General features: G+C 46.1%; 1 protein-coding gene across 1 annotated transcript; it reads left to right on the top strand.

Annotated features, from left to right (window-relative positions):
- The first annotated feature begins 1,131 nt into the window (after positions 1 to 1,131).
- On the top strand, positions 1,132 to 17,125 carry LOC149357280 (uncharacterized). The gene is made up of 4 exons (XM_089576556.1): positions 1,132 to 1,698; positions 2,293 to 2,532; positions 2,941 to 3,208; positions 17,118 to 17,125. The coding sequence occupies exons 1-4, from the start codon at positions 1,132 to 1,134 to the stop codon at positions 17,123 to 17,125; spliced, it is 1,083 nt and encodes a 360-aa protein (XP_089432682.1).
- Positions 17,126 to 18,603: the final 1,478 nt, after the last annotated feature.

The raw sequence follows: 18,603 nt of genomic DNA, 5'->3' as shown, positions 1-18,603 counted from the left end.
GGGAATGATGGAAAGAGACGGGCGGCACAACAGCACCCGCCGATATAAGAGAGTTGTTTATTTCCAAAACATTTGCAGTACAAAGGACACGTTCACCCGGTTCTCAAGATTGGTCTGATTTCAATGGGTGCTAGAATAAAACATGCATAATATTCGAAACAAATGCGCGCTATGGCCTAGGTTATACATATAACACCACAATTTGGAAAGTTCGTGTGTGTGTGTGCGTGCGTGCGTGCGTGCGTGTGTGTGTGTGTGTGCGCGCGCGCGTGTGTGTGTGTGTGTGTGCGTGCGTGCGCGTGCGTGTGTGCGTGCGTGCGTGCGTGCGTGTGTGTGTGTGCGTGCTTGCGTGCGTGTGTGTGTGTGTGTGTGTGTGCGTGCGTGTGTGTGCGCGTGCGTGTGTGTGTGTGTGTGTACGTGTGTGCGTGTGTGTGTGTGTGCGTGTGTGCGTGCGTGCGTGCGTGCGCGCGTGCGTGCGCGCGCCATTCTTTATGCTGCATCGGTCATCCCGTCCTAGGCACACGCCCTAGCCTCCGTGCAAATTTCCCTGACTACATGCACATTTTCATATATTATGACACCTCGTTGGCATGCTCACTCACCTAAACTCTGGTGGATGGTGTAAGGAATGACACCTTCAGGCCACAGCTTCGCCGCTTCAGGAACCGCAGCCCGCTGCACAATAAAGTTATGCTGCAGGTTATACTACAATAAAAGTCACGGCATTTCAGCTTGCAAAGCGTGGAGCGTGAGCGACAGACGTTGCCGCAGCCAGAGTCGCTCATATGGGTGAACTAGATTTTGCAGTGCAGGCGCGCCGCCAGTAGTATTGTTACGGACTAGAAGACGTCGAAAGGGGCAATGGCCCGCCAGCCATTAAGCTACGTCATTCCCATCTCTCATGTGGTGCTATTGTTCGGCTTTTCTCCGTGTAATAATGTGGTGTACTGATAGCGCATGCGCATGTTTTAAACAATGCATTTTCATGTATCGCTTATCAGCCACGCAAGCAGTCGTCCGCAGATAACATGTCCATCGGCCTATAAAAAGGCACTGTATCAATAAACGTTGTTCAGTTCCAGCCTGGCGTCCGTCTGATACACAACAGTTGGCGACGAGGCAGCGCCGGCGATGGCCGTCGGCAGGATCGGCGAGTATCGTCTCGGTACGAACGCGTCATGGGACGAATACGTCGAGCGCCTGGAAATGTTCTGCGAAGCGAACCAGATAACGAAAGAAGAGCAGAAAAGAGCAGTCCTGTTGAGCAGCTGCGGCGCAGAAGTGTACGGGCTCATCGTAACTTTGGTGAAGCCAGAAAGACCGACAGGAGCAACCTACGAAGAAATCAAGACTGCCGTTCGCAAGCACCTGCATCCAAAGCCTTCGGAGCTGTATGCAAGGTTTTTGTTCTACAGACGAAACCAGGCTGCCGAGGAATCGGTTGCGGACTACGTCACGGCGCTTCGGAAGCTAGCCGAAGACTGCGGTTTTGGCAGCGCCCAGCTCCCGTTGGACGTCATGATGCGGGATCGTTTCGTATGCGGACTCCGGAACGAAGGGGTTCAACAGCGACTTCTCGCAGAACACAGCTTTACGTTTAAGGTTGCGTATGACTTGGCCACAACTGCAGAAGCAACCGCTAAGCAACAGCGAGACATACGCAAGCACGGTCCATACGAGACGTACTGCCAGGACATGGTACAAGCAACCCGTGCGAAGCAAGATACCCCAGCGGAGAGGTCCAGCTGTTACCGGTGCAACGGTTAGCACGCTCCACATTTGTGCCGTTTTAGAAAGGTGACATGCTTCAACTGCAAAAGGGTTGGACATATAGCTAAGGCATGTCGGTCGAAAGACGATAGTAGAACTGCTCGGAAGACAGCGTATGAGCAAAAGAAGAAAGGAGATAAGAGCAAGGGCGTGTACGAAATGAGCGCGTTGTTTTCCCTGTGCGAAGTGAATGAGCAAGAACAGAAGTTAATGGTTCAAGTAGTGATCGAAGGGCAAGACGTTCCGATGGAGGTTGATTCTGGCGCATCGTGCTCAATTGTAAGTGAAGATACGTTCAGGGTTATTGAAAGGAATCACGGTAAAATACCACTGCAAGATTCTGGAACAACAATCGTAACCTGGTCAAAGGAGGCGTTACCCGTGCTGGGTCAAGCAAGTGTCTTGGTGGAATTCAAAGGCAGGAAGGCAAAGCTACCTTTGCTCGTAGTACAGAAGCAAGCCAACAGCCTGATTGGGCGAAACTGGTTTAACCCGTTAGGTATTGGCTTGCGGGGAATACAGCAAGTAAACGTGGAGGACGTGCCTTCACGATTTCCCGAGGTGTTTCGCAGGGACCTTCCTGGCTTCAACGGACCGCCAGTTCACATCGAACTGAAAGATGACGCCCAACCGGTGTTCCTCAAAAGTCGACCAGTTCCACTGGCCCTCAAGGACGACGTGGCCAACGAAGTGGACCGCTTGGTGCAACAAGGTGTATGGGAGCCCGTCAGCTACTCCAACTTGGCAACACCACTGGTAGTGGTAAGAAAAAAAGATGGAACTTTACGTCTTTGCGGCGACTATCGCAGTACCGTAAACAAAGCTATTAAGAGCAGTGGATACCCCTTGCCCACTACAGCTGAAATGCTCACAGCTCTAAGCTCAAGCAAGTTTTTTACCAAGTTTGATCTAGCCCAAGCTTATCAGCAGCTTACGCTAGACGACGAGACTGCTGAGGTGCTCACAGTTAACACGATAAAGGGACTGTACTACAAGGTTAAGCGGCTGCCGTTTGGTATTTCGGTCGCACCTTGGGTTTTTCAACGAGTCATCGACACGCTGTTAGCGGGCATTCCCGGAGTGAAAGCTTATCTGGATGACATATTAATTTCTGGATGTAACGCCGAAGAGCACGCCGAGAGATTAGAGACTGTGCTCTCGCGTCTACAGAAGGCACAGCTACGAGTAAACAAGGACAAGTGCGAATTTAACCAAACGAGCATCGAATTCTTGGGACACAGGATTGATGACTCAGGAGTACATCCCAGCCGAAGCAAGACGGACGCCATCCAGCAAGCGCCTGTGCCCGCAAGCAAAAAGGAGCTGCAAGCCTTTTTGGGATTGCTGAATTTCTACAGCAGTTTCCTCAAGGGCAGGACGGAAGCGGCCGAACCGCTTTATCGACTGCTCGACCGTGACCACGAATGGAAGTGGACAGGTGAGCATCAGCGGGCTTTTGAGAGACTGAAAAATTTTCTCAGCTCATACTCCGTACTTGTGCCCTACGATTGCAAGCGTCCTTTAATTTTGTGCTGCGACGCATCGCCTGTGGGGGTGGGGGCAGTGCTAGCCCATCGTGCGGATGACGGGAAGGAGCAGCCCATAGCTTATGCTTCTCGCACTCTTGGCTTCAGTGAACGCAATTATGCTCAGATTGATAGGGTTTGGCTGTGGTCTTTGGCGTAAAAAAGTTCCACCAGTACCTAGCTGGACGAGAATTTACAGTGATAACAGACCACAAGCCATTACTCGGCCTGTTTAACACGGACAAGCGAGTGCCCGAAGTTGTGTCGCCCCGAATGCTTCGTTGGATTTTACTGTTGTCTGCGTATAACTATCACCTTGAGTACAGACGAGGCCAAGACAACTCCAACGCCGATGCACTCAGTCGTCTACCAGCCCCGGGAGACGAGGACGAGCCAAGACCGCCTGGGGACGTGCTCTTGTTGGGGGAACCGCGTCATAATTCCAACCGCAGCAAGAGAGAATGTGCTGCAACTCCTGCACGCAAATCACCCAGGGATGAGTGCCATGAAAGCATCAGCTAGAGGGCTCATGTGGTGGCCGAAGATGGACCACGAAATTGAGGAGTTTGTTCGGCACTGTCATCCATGCCAGAGTAACCGTCAAAGCGATCCCAAGGCTCCAGTTCATTTCTGGATCAAGCCAGATCAGCCTTGGAGTCGACTGCACATTGATTTCGCTGGCCCAGTTAAAGGAGAAGTTTTCTTAGTCGTGCTAGACGCGTACAGCAATTGGGCTGATGTCGAAATCATGCCATCCATGAAAGCTACGGCTGTCGTAAACAGCCTAAGGAAGATGCTTGCGACAGATGGTGTACCAGACGTTATCGTTTCAGATAACGGCACAGCTTTCACTAGCATTGAGTTGCAAATGTTTTTGAAGTGTAATAGCGTGCGTGCTATTTTCACTGCACCTTATCATCCAGCCAGCAATGGTAGGGCGGAGAGGATGGTAAGAGAAGTTAAAGAAGCATTGAAGAAGCAGCAGGAAGGTTCGACGCAGTGCAAGATTTCCCGGTTTCTGTTTAAGCAACACACGACGCCACATTCGGTCACGGGAAAATCGCCAGCAGAGTTAATGTTCGGACGAAGACTGAGGTCAGCGTTGGACAGACTCCATCCGGACCGGCAACACGCGCCTGAGTTCCAACGACAGGAGACTAAGAGGTTTCGTATCGGTGACGCGGTCTACGCTAAAAGCTTTTGTCCAGGTCCAAGGTGGAAGGCTGCCAGGGTTGTGGCAGTCAGAGGTCCGGTGTCGTACGTGGTACAGCTAAACAACGGCGAGCGTCATCACAGGCACCGCAACCAATTGAGGAGCGCCTGGACGCGGCTCGAAGTTGAGCCAGTCACAAGTGAGGACTACCACGTCAGGCTTCCTCCTACAGCTAGGCAGCCACAGCCACTGTCTGCTAGCCCAGAAGCAACCCCTGGGGCGAGTCCAGGCCAAGCCACCCAAGTACCGCTCGAGCCGCGAAGATCAACGCGTGTTCGACCGATACACAACAAATAACATATTCACAGAGTTCAATTTCGTGCACAGAAAAATAGTGAGCGGAAGTTTACTGAGAGTAGCAAAATTTGTTTAACCGCCTTTCACATAAGAGCACCCCCAGTAGCGGAAGTTGCAGGAACAGGCAGTTCAGAATTCAAGCACACAGATTAGGGAGGGTGGGAACGCATACGATTCGATGCCGCTCATATAAAAGTGATATCGTCAGTGTAGAATTGCATGCACGTAAGTGGGGGTGAGGGCAAATAAACGATACCTCAGAGTTGGAAATACCGTCCCTTTGAGCTTTTTCCTCATTGATATTGCGTTTGTTTACGGTGGAGGCGAAACAATGCAACACCCGCGTGTTGCGGTGCAAGTTAGGTGTTTAAAGGAATACTGAGGAGAACTGCACCCATTTTTTTAGTAAAAATAGATTGTATGGATCTTTATAGCTGAGCTTTCCTTACAAAAATTTATTTACACAGTTCATAGACTGTCCATAGACTTTCGTCTATAAAGTCGATAGACTTTCTATAGACAAATCCTACAGACTAGTCATTACACAATACAACTTCTGCAGGCTGAGGACCATCTACAGGTATGTGGCCATACACTTTTGGTAGACTTTTGTCGATGGGCAGTCTATAGGCTATTAACCGACAAAAGGGATCATAGGAAGGCAATGGAGTCTATAAGAAGTCTATAGGAATTCTACAGACCAGTTTTAGAAGGGTTACGTTTGTTGACAGCAACAGGCGCATTTATTTCTGGGAAAGTTTGATTTTAAACTGTATTATACTTATTTCTCCCGCCGCTCGATTCCAACTCGTGACGTCAAGGTCGAAAAGGACTCCATGGTAATAAGAAGTGCATGACGGTGTAACCTGGCATCAGGGATCCGCGGCTAAAAATTGTCTTGACGTCACTGCAGTTCGCTTGTGATATCGACCGGTGATGGCGACACCTAGATTTCATTGTTTTGCCCTTTCCTGGCTTGTCAAAGCTTCTTTTTTGGTGAACGTAGCCACTTCGTCATTAGAACGCTACAGTGTAGAGATGTCGCCCTGTAGTTCGTTTTCAGTGTTCCTTTAGGAAAAATCTGGACCCCTACTACAATGTGCAGTTTAGTCCATAAAAGTACTGTGTTCGAGTGCGTAAAAGACAGGTAACCATTACTTTATTCATGCTTAGTTAAACTCGGTCGAAAACTGCGCACTTTTCTCTTTGCTGCACATGTGTCTGAAGATTTTTTGAATGCCAGTCCCCACAGCTATTTCTCGTTTAGGCTCGATTGCGCTCGACTTGCGACGCCTATTAAGGCGGCAACTAGATAGTCATGTTACAAGTAACAATGACCAAATCAGTATGCAGTGCACATTACACTCAACCTTCAGGCAAAACACCTCGTAGTTTGTAAATCCCTTCACACACACAAACACGCATATATATATATATATATATATATATATATATATATATATATATATATATATATATATATATATATATATATATATATATATCGGTTTGATCCCGGCCGCGGCGGTTGAATTTCTTTGGAGGAGAAATTCTAGAGGCCCGTGTACTGTGCGATGTCAGTGCACGTTAAAGAACCCCAGGTGGTCGAAATTTCCGTCCACTACGGCGTCTCTGATAGCCTTAGTTGCTTTGGGACGTTAAACCCCATAAACCAAACCTATATATATATATATATATATATATATATATATATATATTCCTGCTTTTTTTTCTTCTGCTTTTCTAATCAATTACCTTTAAGCGATGACATATTCAGTAATATTCTAAATTGATCAACACCACAAAATAAATAAATTAATTAAAAAAATCCCCTGTGCCCCTTGGTTTCTGTGGCTGTTGGCTTCTGTCATATATATATATATATATATATATATATATATATATATATATAGGGTGTCCCAGCTAACTTGGACCAAGATTTTTAAAAAAACTAAGCGCTCTTCTCAACTGAAATTGCGTGGATGTTGCTAGGGTTTATCTAAAGTTACAGTACCATTTTTTCGCTCTTCCTATTTGAATAATTAGTCGAGATAAATAAATTAACTTCTTAAATATAGCTTGAAACGTTCAGGCGTAAATAGGAAAGTTGTGGAGCTCCACAAACATTGTCCAACCCAGGCGCTTCCAACGAGATAGACTTAGCGTGGCCGTTTCTATTCGGGAAAAACGAAAGCCCGCGGAGTTTAAAAGATGACAGCGCGCTCCGTGCGCCCGAATGCGCCGCGATTACAGCGCTCTCATCCGTGCTTTGTAAAAAGCACTCGCTTCGCGCCTTTCGTGCTGCCCAAGGCAGAGCTTCGCGTTGTGCTTGGTTCCAAGATAAGCGTCAGTGGGTACGGGGGCAGTTGAAAGAAAGCACGGCTCCCGTTTCTGCGGCGATAATTGCGCTGTCACGTTGGCAGAATACATGCGGGTCAACGATGACAATCACATGAGTTCGAATTTGGGACCACCATCCCAACAAGAAAAGACGCTATAACAAACCTGATAACGTCGTGTGAATAACGCTGAAGGACAGGAGCCGCGCTTTCTTTCAACTGCCGCCCGAACCCACTGGCGCCTATCTTAGAACCAATCGCAACGTTAAACCCTACATGTCTTTGGCAGCACGAAAGGCGCGAAGGGAGTGATGTTTTCACAAAGCACGGATGAGAGCGCTGTAATTGCGGCGCATTCGGGCGCACGGAGCGCGCTGTCACGTGGTATTTTTTAAACTCCGCGGGCTTCCGTTTTTCCCTAATAAAAACGGCCCACGCTAATTCTATCTCGTTGGAAGTGCCTGGGTTGGATAATATTTGTGGAGCTCCACAACTTTCCTATTGCCACCTGAATGTTTCAAGCTATATTTACGAAGTTAAGTTTTTATCTCGACTAATTATTCAAATAGGAGGACCGCAAAAATATTACTGTAACTTTAGATAAACCCTAACAACATCCACGCAATTTCAGTTGTGATGAACGCTTAGTTTTTTTTTTATAAATCTTGGTCCAATTTAGCTGGGACACCCCGTATATATATATATCTGTGGCTGTTGGCTTCTCTCATATATATATATATATAGCTGCAGCAGGTATTGTCGTTCAATGGGCCATGAATACTTGTAGAAGAAGGGGTCACAACATTGCAATTATCTTCATTTAATACCGACAGTTTCGGACGGAGGACCGTCCTTCTTCAGGGTATACACACGAAAGACCACAATTTCTAATTTTCTAGGCACCGTACGCAAAAGGGAGAGGTGAGACCACTCTCTCTCCCGTTAGAGGAAAGGGACGCAAAGTCGGTATAAGACGCAAGTGCTCCAGTCCATTTAGGGGGAAGAGGGTGAGAGTTGCGAAGGGCAGGGAAGGGGAAAAACATTTATACGTAAAAATATAAAAAATAAAGGAAGCAAAAGTAACATTGAAAAATAAAAAATAAAAATAAATATAGGAAGGCAACGGCAGAGGCTTGGGTAACAAAGCTATAGAAATAGATAGGGAGGGAACTAGTTGCTTCTCAGAAGGCGCCAGCAAGAATGTTTGGAGAGGAGCTCCCTTCGGTGTGGGTGGTGAACCCAGCAGCATGAACAAAAACAATATTCTAACAAGGAAAGTACAAAGCAAAACCACAAAGAAAACAAAAAACAAAACACAAAAAGAAAAAAGAAGAAAGAAACAAGCGCACGCATGCATATGTACAGTACATTACATCACAGAACGGACCGCTCCCCAGCGGTGCAGGTGTTTCGGACCGTTGTAACGTGAGTTACTTGTCAGCCACAACATTTAGAACTGTTTAAGACAAGCCCGTGATCGGCACGGCGGAAGCGCGGCGCCGCGGTCGAGGGAGGCAGGGCGGCCGGCCAGACGCCGTGCGGGAACCCGATCCCGCAGCCGAGTGCCGCGGCGTCCGTCCCACAGTAGGCCATTCCCTTCGTTCTTTTCGTCGCGAAGGCATTCGAGTACGGACTGGTTTTTCAAAAGAAGGGGCCGAAAGGACGGGTGAGAAGGAACCTAAAGAGTACATATGTTTAGAAAATAAAAATAAGAAAAATAAGAAAAATAAGAATGGGGACGTGGGACCCCGGAGAGTGCAGGCTTCATGGAAGAGAAGGGATTCCAGACGTGCAAATTGTTCTAGCTAGTTAGGCTTTTGAGGAAGGTGAAACTGCCCAAGTTTTCATTAATTCCATGTGTTAGTGTCCGAAATTTATGTATGAAATACGACTCTCTTTGCTCTCTTTGGCGACTTGTTTGGAAACCCGATTGGAGAAGGATGAAGTGAATGTTTTCCATTGCATGCTGGGGTAGGCACAGATGCTTGGAAAAAGGAAGATTTGGCAGCGCGTGAGTATGGGCCTTGTGGTTGTTGAAACGCAACCTGAACGGTGTTTCCGTTTGACCGATGTATTCCATGCCACACACGCTGCAGTGTAGCATATATACTACGTTCGCGCTGTCGCAGTTTAGGGTTTCCCTAATCCTAAAGGTGAAATCGGAGAATGTGCCTTTAGCGATGGTTGTAGTCTGCATATGACTGCAAACCTTGCAGCGTGGCTTACGGCACGGTTGACATCCAGGACTCGGGTTGGAGTTGGGCGTTGTTTTGGACTTAACTAGAATGTCCCTCAGGTTCCTGCTGCGCCGGTATACTGCTCTTGGTGGTTGTTTAAAAATGAGAGACAAGTGACTGCTTTGCTGGATAATATTAAAATGTTTTGATAGGATACTATTAACCCGTGGAATGTTAGATGAATGCGTGAGAATAAGGTTGCTTGGCCTTTCACTATCCCGTGATTTTGGGGAATTTAGTATTTTATTCCTGTCTAAACCACGAGCTTTCAGGATAGCGTCATCGACGATGGACGCTGGATATTCCTTAAGTAAAAGATTTGTTTTTAGCTGCTCAGCATGGCGGTCAAAGTCTTCGAGCTCAGAGCAAATCCGTCGGTATCTGTGAGCCTGTGAGTAGGGTATGCCAGTCTTGCAGTGCCGTGGGTGGCTGCTCTTAAAATGTAGGTACTGCTGGCGGTCAGTGGGTTTTTTGTAGAGGGTTGTCCTAAGCACGCTGCCTTTTTTCTCTATTTGAACGTCCAAAAAGTTTATAAATTTTGTAGAGATGCTGTGGGTGAACGATATGGAAGGATGAAATGCGTTATACTTAGCTATGAATGCCAAGAGGCTGGCTTCGTCGTGCGGCCAAATGAAAAAAATATCGTCCAGGAAACGTTTATAAAGGAGTGGTTTCAAGGACTGAGTGTCAAGGAATTCTGTTTCCAGTGCTGCCATGAATAAGTTTGCGTAGGCCGGAACCATCTTTGTTCCCATCGCCGTGCCGTTGACCTGAAGATAGTGTCTTCCCTCAAATTCAAAGTTGTTGTAGTTCAGTACTAAGCCTAGGATTGCAGAGAGAGTTTCCTCATCAAGATGAACGGGGGGATCTGTCCTCAAGTATGCATCCACTGTCGCGCGTATGCCGTCTGGGTGGGGGATATTTGTATATAAAGATGTCACATCCATTGTAACCAAGAAGCTTTGGTTGGGAATTTTGAGGTTAGATACCACTCTGAGAAAGTGATTTGTGTCCTGAATGTAGGCCGGGATAGTTGGTATAATGTCCTTCAAAAGGAAGTCGAGGACGCTAGATATTTTTTCGGTGAGTGTGCCGTTGCTTGACACAATGGGACGGCCCGGACGGTTGGGTTTGTGTATTTTCGGGAGTAGGTAGAACCGTCCAGGGACTGGTCTGACTGGAGTCATTGCTTTAAGAAATTCCCCGGATATCTTTTGATCTTGATGAAGTGATTTTAACTTATTTTTAATTTCGATTTCGAACTGACCTGTGGGATCACTGGTTAGCTGCGTGTAAAAATGTTCGTTTTCCAATTGCCGGAAACCTTCTGTTATGTATTCGGACTTGTCCATAACAACAACAGCACCGCCTTTGTCCGCCGGTTTGATGGCAATGTCAGATCGCTGATTTAAAGAGTCGAGGGCCCGCCGTTCCTCGGATGAGAGGTTGTTCGGGACTTTTTTTTATTTTGATTTTGAATATGAGGCGACGATATCCTTTTGAACGGCGGCGATGTACATATCTAGATGTTTATCTCTGTGTTCGTTTGGAGTCCATGATTGGTTTGATGTCCCGGGTATGTTGATTTCACGGTTGCTTTCGCGGTTTCGGAAGTACTCGCGCAGACGTAGATTCCTTGCAAAGTTATCCAGATCCTGATATAATTGGAATTCGTTGAATTTTCCGGTTGTGGGGCAGAAAGTTAAACCCTTGGAGAGCAACTTTCGTTCCGAAGGAGAGAGTGGATGGCTCGATACGTTCACAACGTTGTCAGCCTCGATGGAAGACCGGCTAGTATTAGGTTGCTCAGGGCCTAGCGTGCTTTTAGTAGAAGGCGGAATTGGTGAACGTGGCGCCGGGGTCACACCGTCTCGCCGGAGTTTGCTAAGTTTCTGCATATTTGTGTCTTTTTTCTTTCGTTCTTCGAATTCTTTTAGCTGAGTTATTTCTCTCGGCGTAAGGTCCGGTTCACGACGTAAGGATTGTTCGGCATGCTCGAATTCGAAAGCTTTTCGTTGGCTGTGCCGTATAATTAGGTCCACAAGACGTAATGAACTGTCATGTAGAATCTGTTTCCATTCCGCGTCCTCATCTGCGTTAAGGGTTGTCATCGCCGGGGTAAGCTGCAGTCGCAAACCTTTTAAGCATGAAATGCTTTTAGCCCCCGTTGTCGGCAGTGTGGTTACGTCACGCCGAGACCGAGATCCACTCATCCGGGCATTGAAATCCACTCATCCGGGCATTGAAATCCACTCATCCGGGCATTGAAATCCACTCATCCGGGCAGTGAAATCCACTCATCCGGGCATTGAAATCCACTCATCCGGGCATTGAAATCGACTCATCCGGGCACTGAATTCCAGTCATCCGGGGACTGAAATCCACTCATCCGGGCACTGAATTCCAGTCATCCGGGCTCTGAAACGAGAACATCCGGGCACCGTACGAGACTTAACGAGATTTAACGAGACTCTCTAAGCCCTCCTACGCGACCGGCATGCAAGCGCCGGTTGGTCTCCAAACGAGACAAAAAATAACTGCTGCCAGTCCCTTCTCAATGTTTATCAAGATATCAGTGGAGCTGTGGGTTTGATAATGCACGGAATTATAATTTCCGATTTCTAATAACACGTGCAAAAAGCACATAAATGCCACGTTACACTTCGTTGTCATACGTGATCCGGGGGAGAAGCGCTGCGTTCAAAGGGCAAGGCATCGCGCTGAACGGGTGGTGGCGTTCCTCCCTTCCTGTACGGTGCGGTTCGGGTGTCCACCGAGATGACATTAGGCCCGTAAACATTTCATGCTTACTCTACTCTCGTTTACGGGAGAGGCAGAGATTTTTGGTATGGGTTCCGATTCTGAATAGCTAGTTAGAGTGGTCGCGTGGGATTCATATCTAATTCGTTTTTCGATAGTTTTCCAGATTTTTAGAAATGACGGTGAGTGAGTTTCTGGGGAGCGGGCCGTACCTGTGGCGGCAGCGAGTCAGTCGCTGCGCTGCGTAGGGTTGTGGCGTGCCGCCTCGGTGCAGGCCTGTCTCGTCATGTAGCGGCGGCGTGGCGGTACGGGGGGTGTCTCGGCCTCTTGGGTTCTCGGACGAGCCAGTGATGGCGCTATTCTTGCGCCGCTGCCTCCCTGGGTCGTCGCCATCGATTGTCCACGAACGCTCCATCCCGTAGCGGGGGGTCTGGCACCGAGGGCGCGTTTCAGGTGCTCGCACACGATAGCCACGCCCTCGAAGCTCAGATGATGTCCATCGGCCGCGAGCACTCTCCATGGTGGCAACTCTTCAAGTGCGTGATTGAGATATACCACGTCCTTGCCAAGCCGCCGTTGGTGACACAGCCTCCGCACCTGTTCCACAAAGACTTTCGCCTGAGCGTTGAACCAGTGGACGAACCTTCTGTTGGCTCCTCGCCGTCGGCGGTTCAGAGCGCGTGGAACAGGAAGACTCAGGCACACCTTCAACGAGGGGTACATATGCGTGCGTGCGCTTGTTTCTTTCTTCTTTTTTCTTTTTGTGTTTTCTTTTTTGTTTTCTTTGTGGTTTTGCTTTGTACTTTCCTTGTTAGAATATTGTTTTTGTTCATGCTGCTGGGTTCACCACCCACACCGAAGGGAGCTCCTCTCCAAACATTCTTGCTGGCGCCTTCTGAGAAGCAACTAGTTCCCTCCCTATCTATTTCTATAGCTTTGTTACCCAAGCCTCTGCCGTTGCCTTCCTATATTTATTTTTATTTTTTATTTTTCAATCTTACTTTTGCTTCCTTTATTTTTTATATTTTTACGTATAAATGTTTTTCCCCTTCCCTGCCCTTCGCAACTCTCACCCTCTTCCCCCTAAATGGACTGGAGCACTTGCGTCTTATACCGACTTTGCGTCCCTTTCCTCTAACGGGAGAGAGAGTGGTCTCACCTCTCCCTTTTGCGTACGGTGCCTAGAAAATTAGAAATTGTGGTCTTTCGTGTGTATACCCTGAGGAAGGACGGTCCTCCGTCCGAAACTGTCGGTATTAAATGAAGATAATTGCAATATTGTGACCCCTTCTTCTATATATATATATATATATATATATATATATATATATATATATATATATATATATATATATTATACTTCTTTATCTTCTGCCATAGACACATGCTCAGCTGACATTATAGCGCTAACCGAAACCTGGCTCCCAACGCATGTATCGGATTCCGAAATCTTCCAAAACGCTCATCGGTACTCGGTATATCGTTGCGATAGAATAGCCAAACGTGGCGGCGGTGCTTTACTTGCTATTTCTAAAGACATTCCATCTTCATGTATCCAAGTCTTCAGCGAATTAGAACTAATATTTGCGTCAATAGTGATAGGTCATCTTAAACTGATTATTGGCGTCTTTTACCGTTCTCCTTCTTATTCGTATACATTCACTAACGAACTTCACGATGCTATAAATCTTGTTCGCGCACGATTTCCTTCATCACCACTTTTTCTTCTTGGAGACTTTAATTTTCCAACTATTTCATGGACTGCTCAGCCGCCTTCTTTATCTTCCCCTTCGTATCAAGGTAAAGAATTCTTAGAACTGTGCACCATGTTTTCGCTAACTCAGTTAGTAACAAAAGCCACAAGGACAGTAAATAACGCTTCGAACACTCTTGATCTAATTCTAGCAACTAATCCAGAGTTAGCTACTGATATAACATATCTTCCAGGCATCAGTGATCACGTTCTGCTCAATTTTTGCATTAATATACCACGTCCAAAACCGAGCAAAATAAAAAAGGTCATTCTAGATTACAAACGCGCCAACTTTGCCGCTATTAACAATGAACTGGGCATATTTGTTGATTACTTTATTGCTAACTCCGACTACTACTCTGTCGAAGAAAACTGGATATCATTCAAAACGAAGGTTCACGAACTAACTGATAAGTATATCCCTAAGCGCATCGTCACCTCTAATCCACAAGCACCTTGGCACAACTCTCACATCAAACAATTATCTAACAAAAAGAAACGTTTATACCGCCGCGCGAAGCTTTCACCATCTAACGCGCGATGGGCGAAGTACAAGTCTGCTTCCGACGCTTACGTCAACGCGATTAAACGAACAAAGAATACCTTTTTGTCTGCCACATTACCAACTATTTTGAAAACGAGTGTTAAGAAATTCTGGCGCGTTATACACCCTGAGAACGACCCATTAATTAGACTACAAGATGCCTCCGGTAACCTTATCCCCAGTGATCTTTGTGCTTCCGTGCTGAATAACACATTCGTTGAAAGCTTTTCCTCCATTTCAAGCGTTAATCTGCCTCACATACAGCACCACAGGTTCCCGACAATGTCACCTATAACTATCGATCCACCTGGCATAGCCAAATTAATTGAATCCCTGAAAAATGATTCTTCACCTGGTTCTGATGCGATTAGCGCTAAATTTCTGAAAAAATACTTGTGCTTATAGTTCAGTTATACTAACCAAACTTTTTCAACAGTCGCTCGACACAGCAAGCCTTCCTAACGACTGGAAAATTGGGAAGGTGGTTCCACTTCACAAGTCCGGTGGTAAGCACTCCCCTCAAAACTTTCGTCCCATTTCGCTCACTAGCACATGCTGCAAATTACTAGAACATATCATTTTCAAGCATGTCGTTACCTTTCTCGAAGAGAATTCATTTTTCACACCTGCGCAACATGGTTTTCGTCAAACATACTCGTGTGAAACTCAATTACTTGCCTTTACTGATAAGCTATATCGCATACTTGACAACTCATCTTGTGCTGACTGCATTTTCTTGGATTTTTCCAAAGCCTTTGATAAAGTATGTCATAAATTGCTGCTACATAAATTGAGCCATCTTAATCTCAATCCTAACGTCTTCGACTGGATTAAATCTTTCCTTCTTAACCGTTGGCAATTTGTGCATGCTAATAACACTAATTCACCGATTGCTAACGTGCTATCTGGTGTTCCACAGGGATCGGTCCTTGGACCACTCCTATTCTTAATCTATATTAATGACCTTCCTTCTACCATATCTTCCAACATTCACCTTTTTGCTGACGATTGTGTAATATTTCGGGAAATAAATAACGTTAACGATACTGACACTCTCCAGTCAGACCTCAATTTGGTGTCAGACTGGTGCACTACATGGAATATGGAATTAAACAATAAATGTAAAGCTTTGCGTGTTTCCCGTGCACCTAACGCTCTTCCTTCATATTATCTTAACGGCACTCCTCTTGATTGGGTAAAAACATACAAGTACCTAGGTATTCATATCACTCAAAATTTAACATGGTCTATTCATATTGACTACGTTATTAATAACGCTAACCGCATGTTAGGGTACTTACGTCGCAATTTCTCAGCCGCTCCCTCATCTCTTAAGCTTATACTCTATAAAACACTTATACGTCCTAAACTAGAATACGCAGCATCAATATGGGACCCTACACATGATAACCTTGTATATTCCTTGGAACTAGTCCAAAATAATTCCGTTCGCTTCATTCTTACAAATTACAACCGTACGGCAAGCATCACAGCCATGAAATCTAACGTGTCATTCCCATCGTTACAATCTCGCCGTAAAGTTGGTCGCCTAACACTATTTCACAAGCTATATCATCACGTTACGCTTCACGACTATTTCATATCACCCCCAGAATACATTTCACGTCGCATCGATCACCGCCACAAGGTTGGCATCCCAACATGCCACACCAAATCTTCTTTTCAGTCATATCTTCCTCGCACATCTGTGGAATGGAACCGCCTTCCCCCCGATATTGCAGCCATTGCAGATAACAAAACCTTTCACGACGCAATAGCTAACATTGTTTATTCAGAAAGAAGTTGATTCATGTGTTATATCTGTTTCCACTGTGTTATGTACATTGATTTTATGTTATTTACGCTTTGTGAATGTTGTTTGTTTTAATTTGGAGAAAATTTATTCTGTACTACCTGTTTTCACTGTATTGTATTCATTGTTCTTTATCCTAATTAACCCACTCCCCTCTGTAATGCCTATGGCCCTGAGGGTACAATAAATAAATAAATAAATATATAGGTGTGTGTGTGTGTGTGTGTGTGTGTGTGTGTGTGTGTGTGTGTGTGTGTGTGTGTGTGTGTGTGTGTGTGTGTGTGTGTGTGTGTGTGTGTGTGTGTGTGTGTGTGTGTGTGTGTGTGTTCGGTTTAATGGCACATTATATATATATATATATATAGATATATATGCTTGTGTGTGTAAACCTCGGAAAAACGAAGATATGGGTTTTTAATTAGTCTAATGAAATGAACATTTATTTTTCTGTCTGCAAGGCACAAGAATGGAGCTGACGCAAAATGCTTCTGTTACCAGCAGCTTGACGAGGCGACTGCCCCAACTCGTCACGGCAACAGAGGCTAAATGTGAAAATTCTCATTCACGAAATAACAAAAGAACAGCAGAAATATGTGTCACAAGAAAATAGCATTCACAGCATCACATCAATAAAGGCAAAGCATCACACACTCTAAACAGGGTATTCGCGCACTGCATTAACCTTGTTACAGAAAAATCATGGAAACATCTATATCTTTGGCAGAAAAATCAGTAGTGCAAACATCATGATGGAGTCACGGAGAGGCAACTGAAAAATTGCTCGGCCATCATGAATGGAAGTGCGGCTTGTGAATTTTGAAAATGGTTTTTGAAATGGTTGTTTTCTGCTTTGCTGTCCTTACAGGGGCCTAAGGTATTGCGTGAAGAGCTCGAAACATCAACAGAAATTAAAAGCGATGGCAAGCCTTCTAGGTTGCGGGGTCCGTTCATTCGTGGAGTTGATCACGTTTTCCAATTTCGCGTCATCTCGAGTATTTCCGACCCTAAACGTGCGAGTTAGTGGCACACACACCTGGGTCACGTGTTCACCTATTTATTCCAGCAACACTGAACCCCCGGCGAGTAAAAAGATAGAGAGGCGGCTCACGTCTTCCGAGGCCACTTCAGGCAGCGCAATGTCGCCTTCGAAAAGCCCCTGCGCTTCCAAGATGCGGCTGCCTGCGTCAGAAGAAACAACCGTCAGCAAAGGGACGTCCTCAGTTTCTTCCCTTCCGAGGCGTGCGTCTCAGCAGTAGGCAGTTCGACGGCCCTCTTGAACCGCAGGAACACCGGCACTGAATTTCTTCGCATGAGTTATTCCTTTACAACAGCGTTATACCATTTTACAGCCTGCTCGACAGGTTCTCCGAATCGTGCTTTTGTTCCACAGTCACAACAGCCACGTATCCTCGTCGGACACGAGGGAAAAGTCCGGTTTTCTAGCGTTAATCCAAACATACTTCCCAAGTCTCTGTGTTCCCAGCATGTTCCCATGAACGAACACAAAATATTTTGCAGCTAGAGGTTGATCTGTTTCTTCTCTACAACCTTCCTCCGCGGTCTGTGCTACGGCTCTCTGTACCTTCAGAAACTTGCAACGAAGTCTTATGACGCATATCTCAAAATATGCGCACGCGACAATATATAAATCAAAATTACACATTATCTCGCAGTGAAGTGCGAAAAAAAGTTAACAAGAAAAGCTATTTAGCCACTGGGTGCTGCAAGCTGTTTGAGACGAAGGAACCAACTTGGAGGGCTGCTCATACTGGGCCCCATTGTTGCACCACTCTTGAAAAGACGGCTACGTGGGAGCACAGTGAGTATATACTCTGCGACTTCCAATCGCACTTGAGCAGCAAAGTTTCCACGTTTCTTGAAAACGCCGCAATACACAGACGTGCATTGAAATCTGTGGGTTTTTACTATATAGCAATGACTGCAGGGAGTTATTTATTTATTTATTTACATGATACTGCAGACCTTTTTGGTCCAAGCAGGAAGGGCAAAAGCAAAATGCACAAGAAATGGTTAGAGAACATCTTACGTACATATATATGTTTAAAATTCATGCATGCAGATATAAAAGCACTCCGATATACATCGGAGATAAGTTGTCGAGATAAGTTTAATTCTTCACCATCAAGCGTGCAACCTTTTCTTCTGTACGCAAAGCTGGAACACCCTAGCTGTGTATTAGGCAGGGAAACAACTCGCCTTCATGCGTCTGATGAGTGGAGGGAGCTGCCAGCACCTGCCACGCCAGTGACGTCAGGAAGAGGAAGTGAACCCACGATGCCGGCTGGAAAAGCATGCTGCAAATACTGGGCTTTAGACCCTGAAGAATGAAC

This window comes from Amblyomma mixtum, chromosome 3, assembly GCF_055824585.1.
Source record: "Amblyomma mixtum isolate Tamu chromosome 3, ASM5582458v1, whole genome shotgun sequence".
Classification (NCBI taxonomy): domain Eukaryota; kingdom Metazoa; phylum Arthropoda; class Arachnida; order Ixodida; family Ixodidae; genus Amblyomma; species Amblyomma mixtum.
The sequence above is the reverse complement of the archived record's forward strand: the minus strand, read 5'-3'. Positions and strand labels throughout refer to the sequence as shown.

What these genes read in the sequence shown, in the direction of transcription:
- LOC149357280 (XM_089576556.1), top strand. Translation starts at nt 1,132, where the DNA reads ATGGCCGTCGGCAGGATCGGCGAGTATCGTCTCGGTACGAACGCGTCA. An exon ending in AGACGTACTGCCAGGACATG is followed by an intron (nt 1,699 to 2,292) that starts GTACAAGCAACC and finishes CGGGGAATACAG; the next exon opens with CAAGTAAACGTGGAGGACGT. An exon ending in TGGCAACACCACTGGTAGTG is followed by an intron (nt 2,533 to 2,940) that starts GTAAGAAAAAAA and finishes TCGCGTCTACAG; the next exon opens with AAGGCACAGCTACGAGTAAA.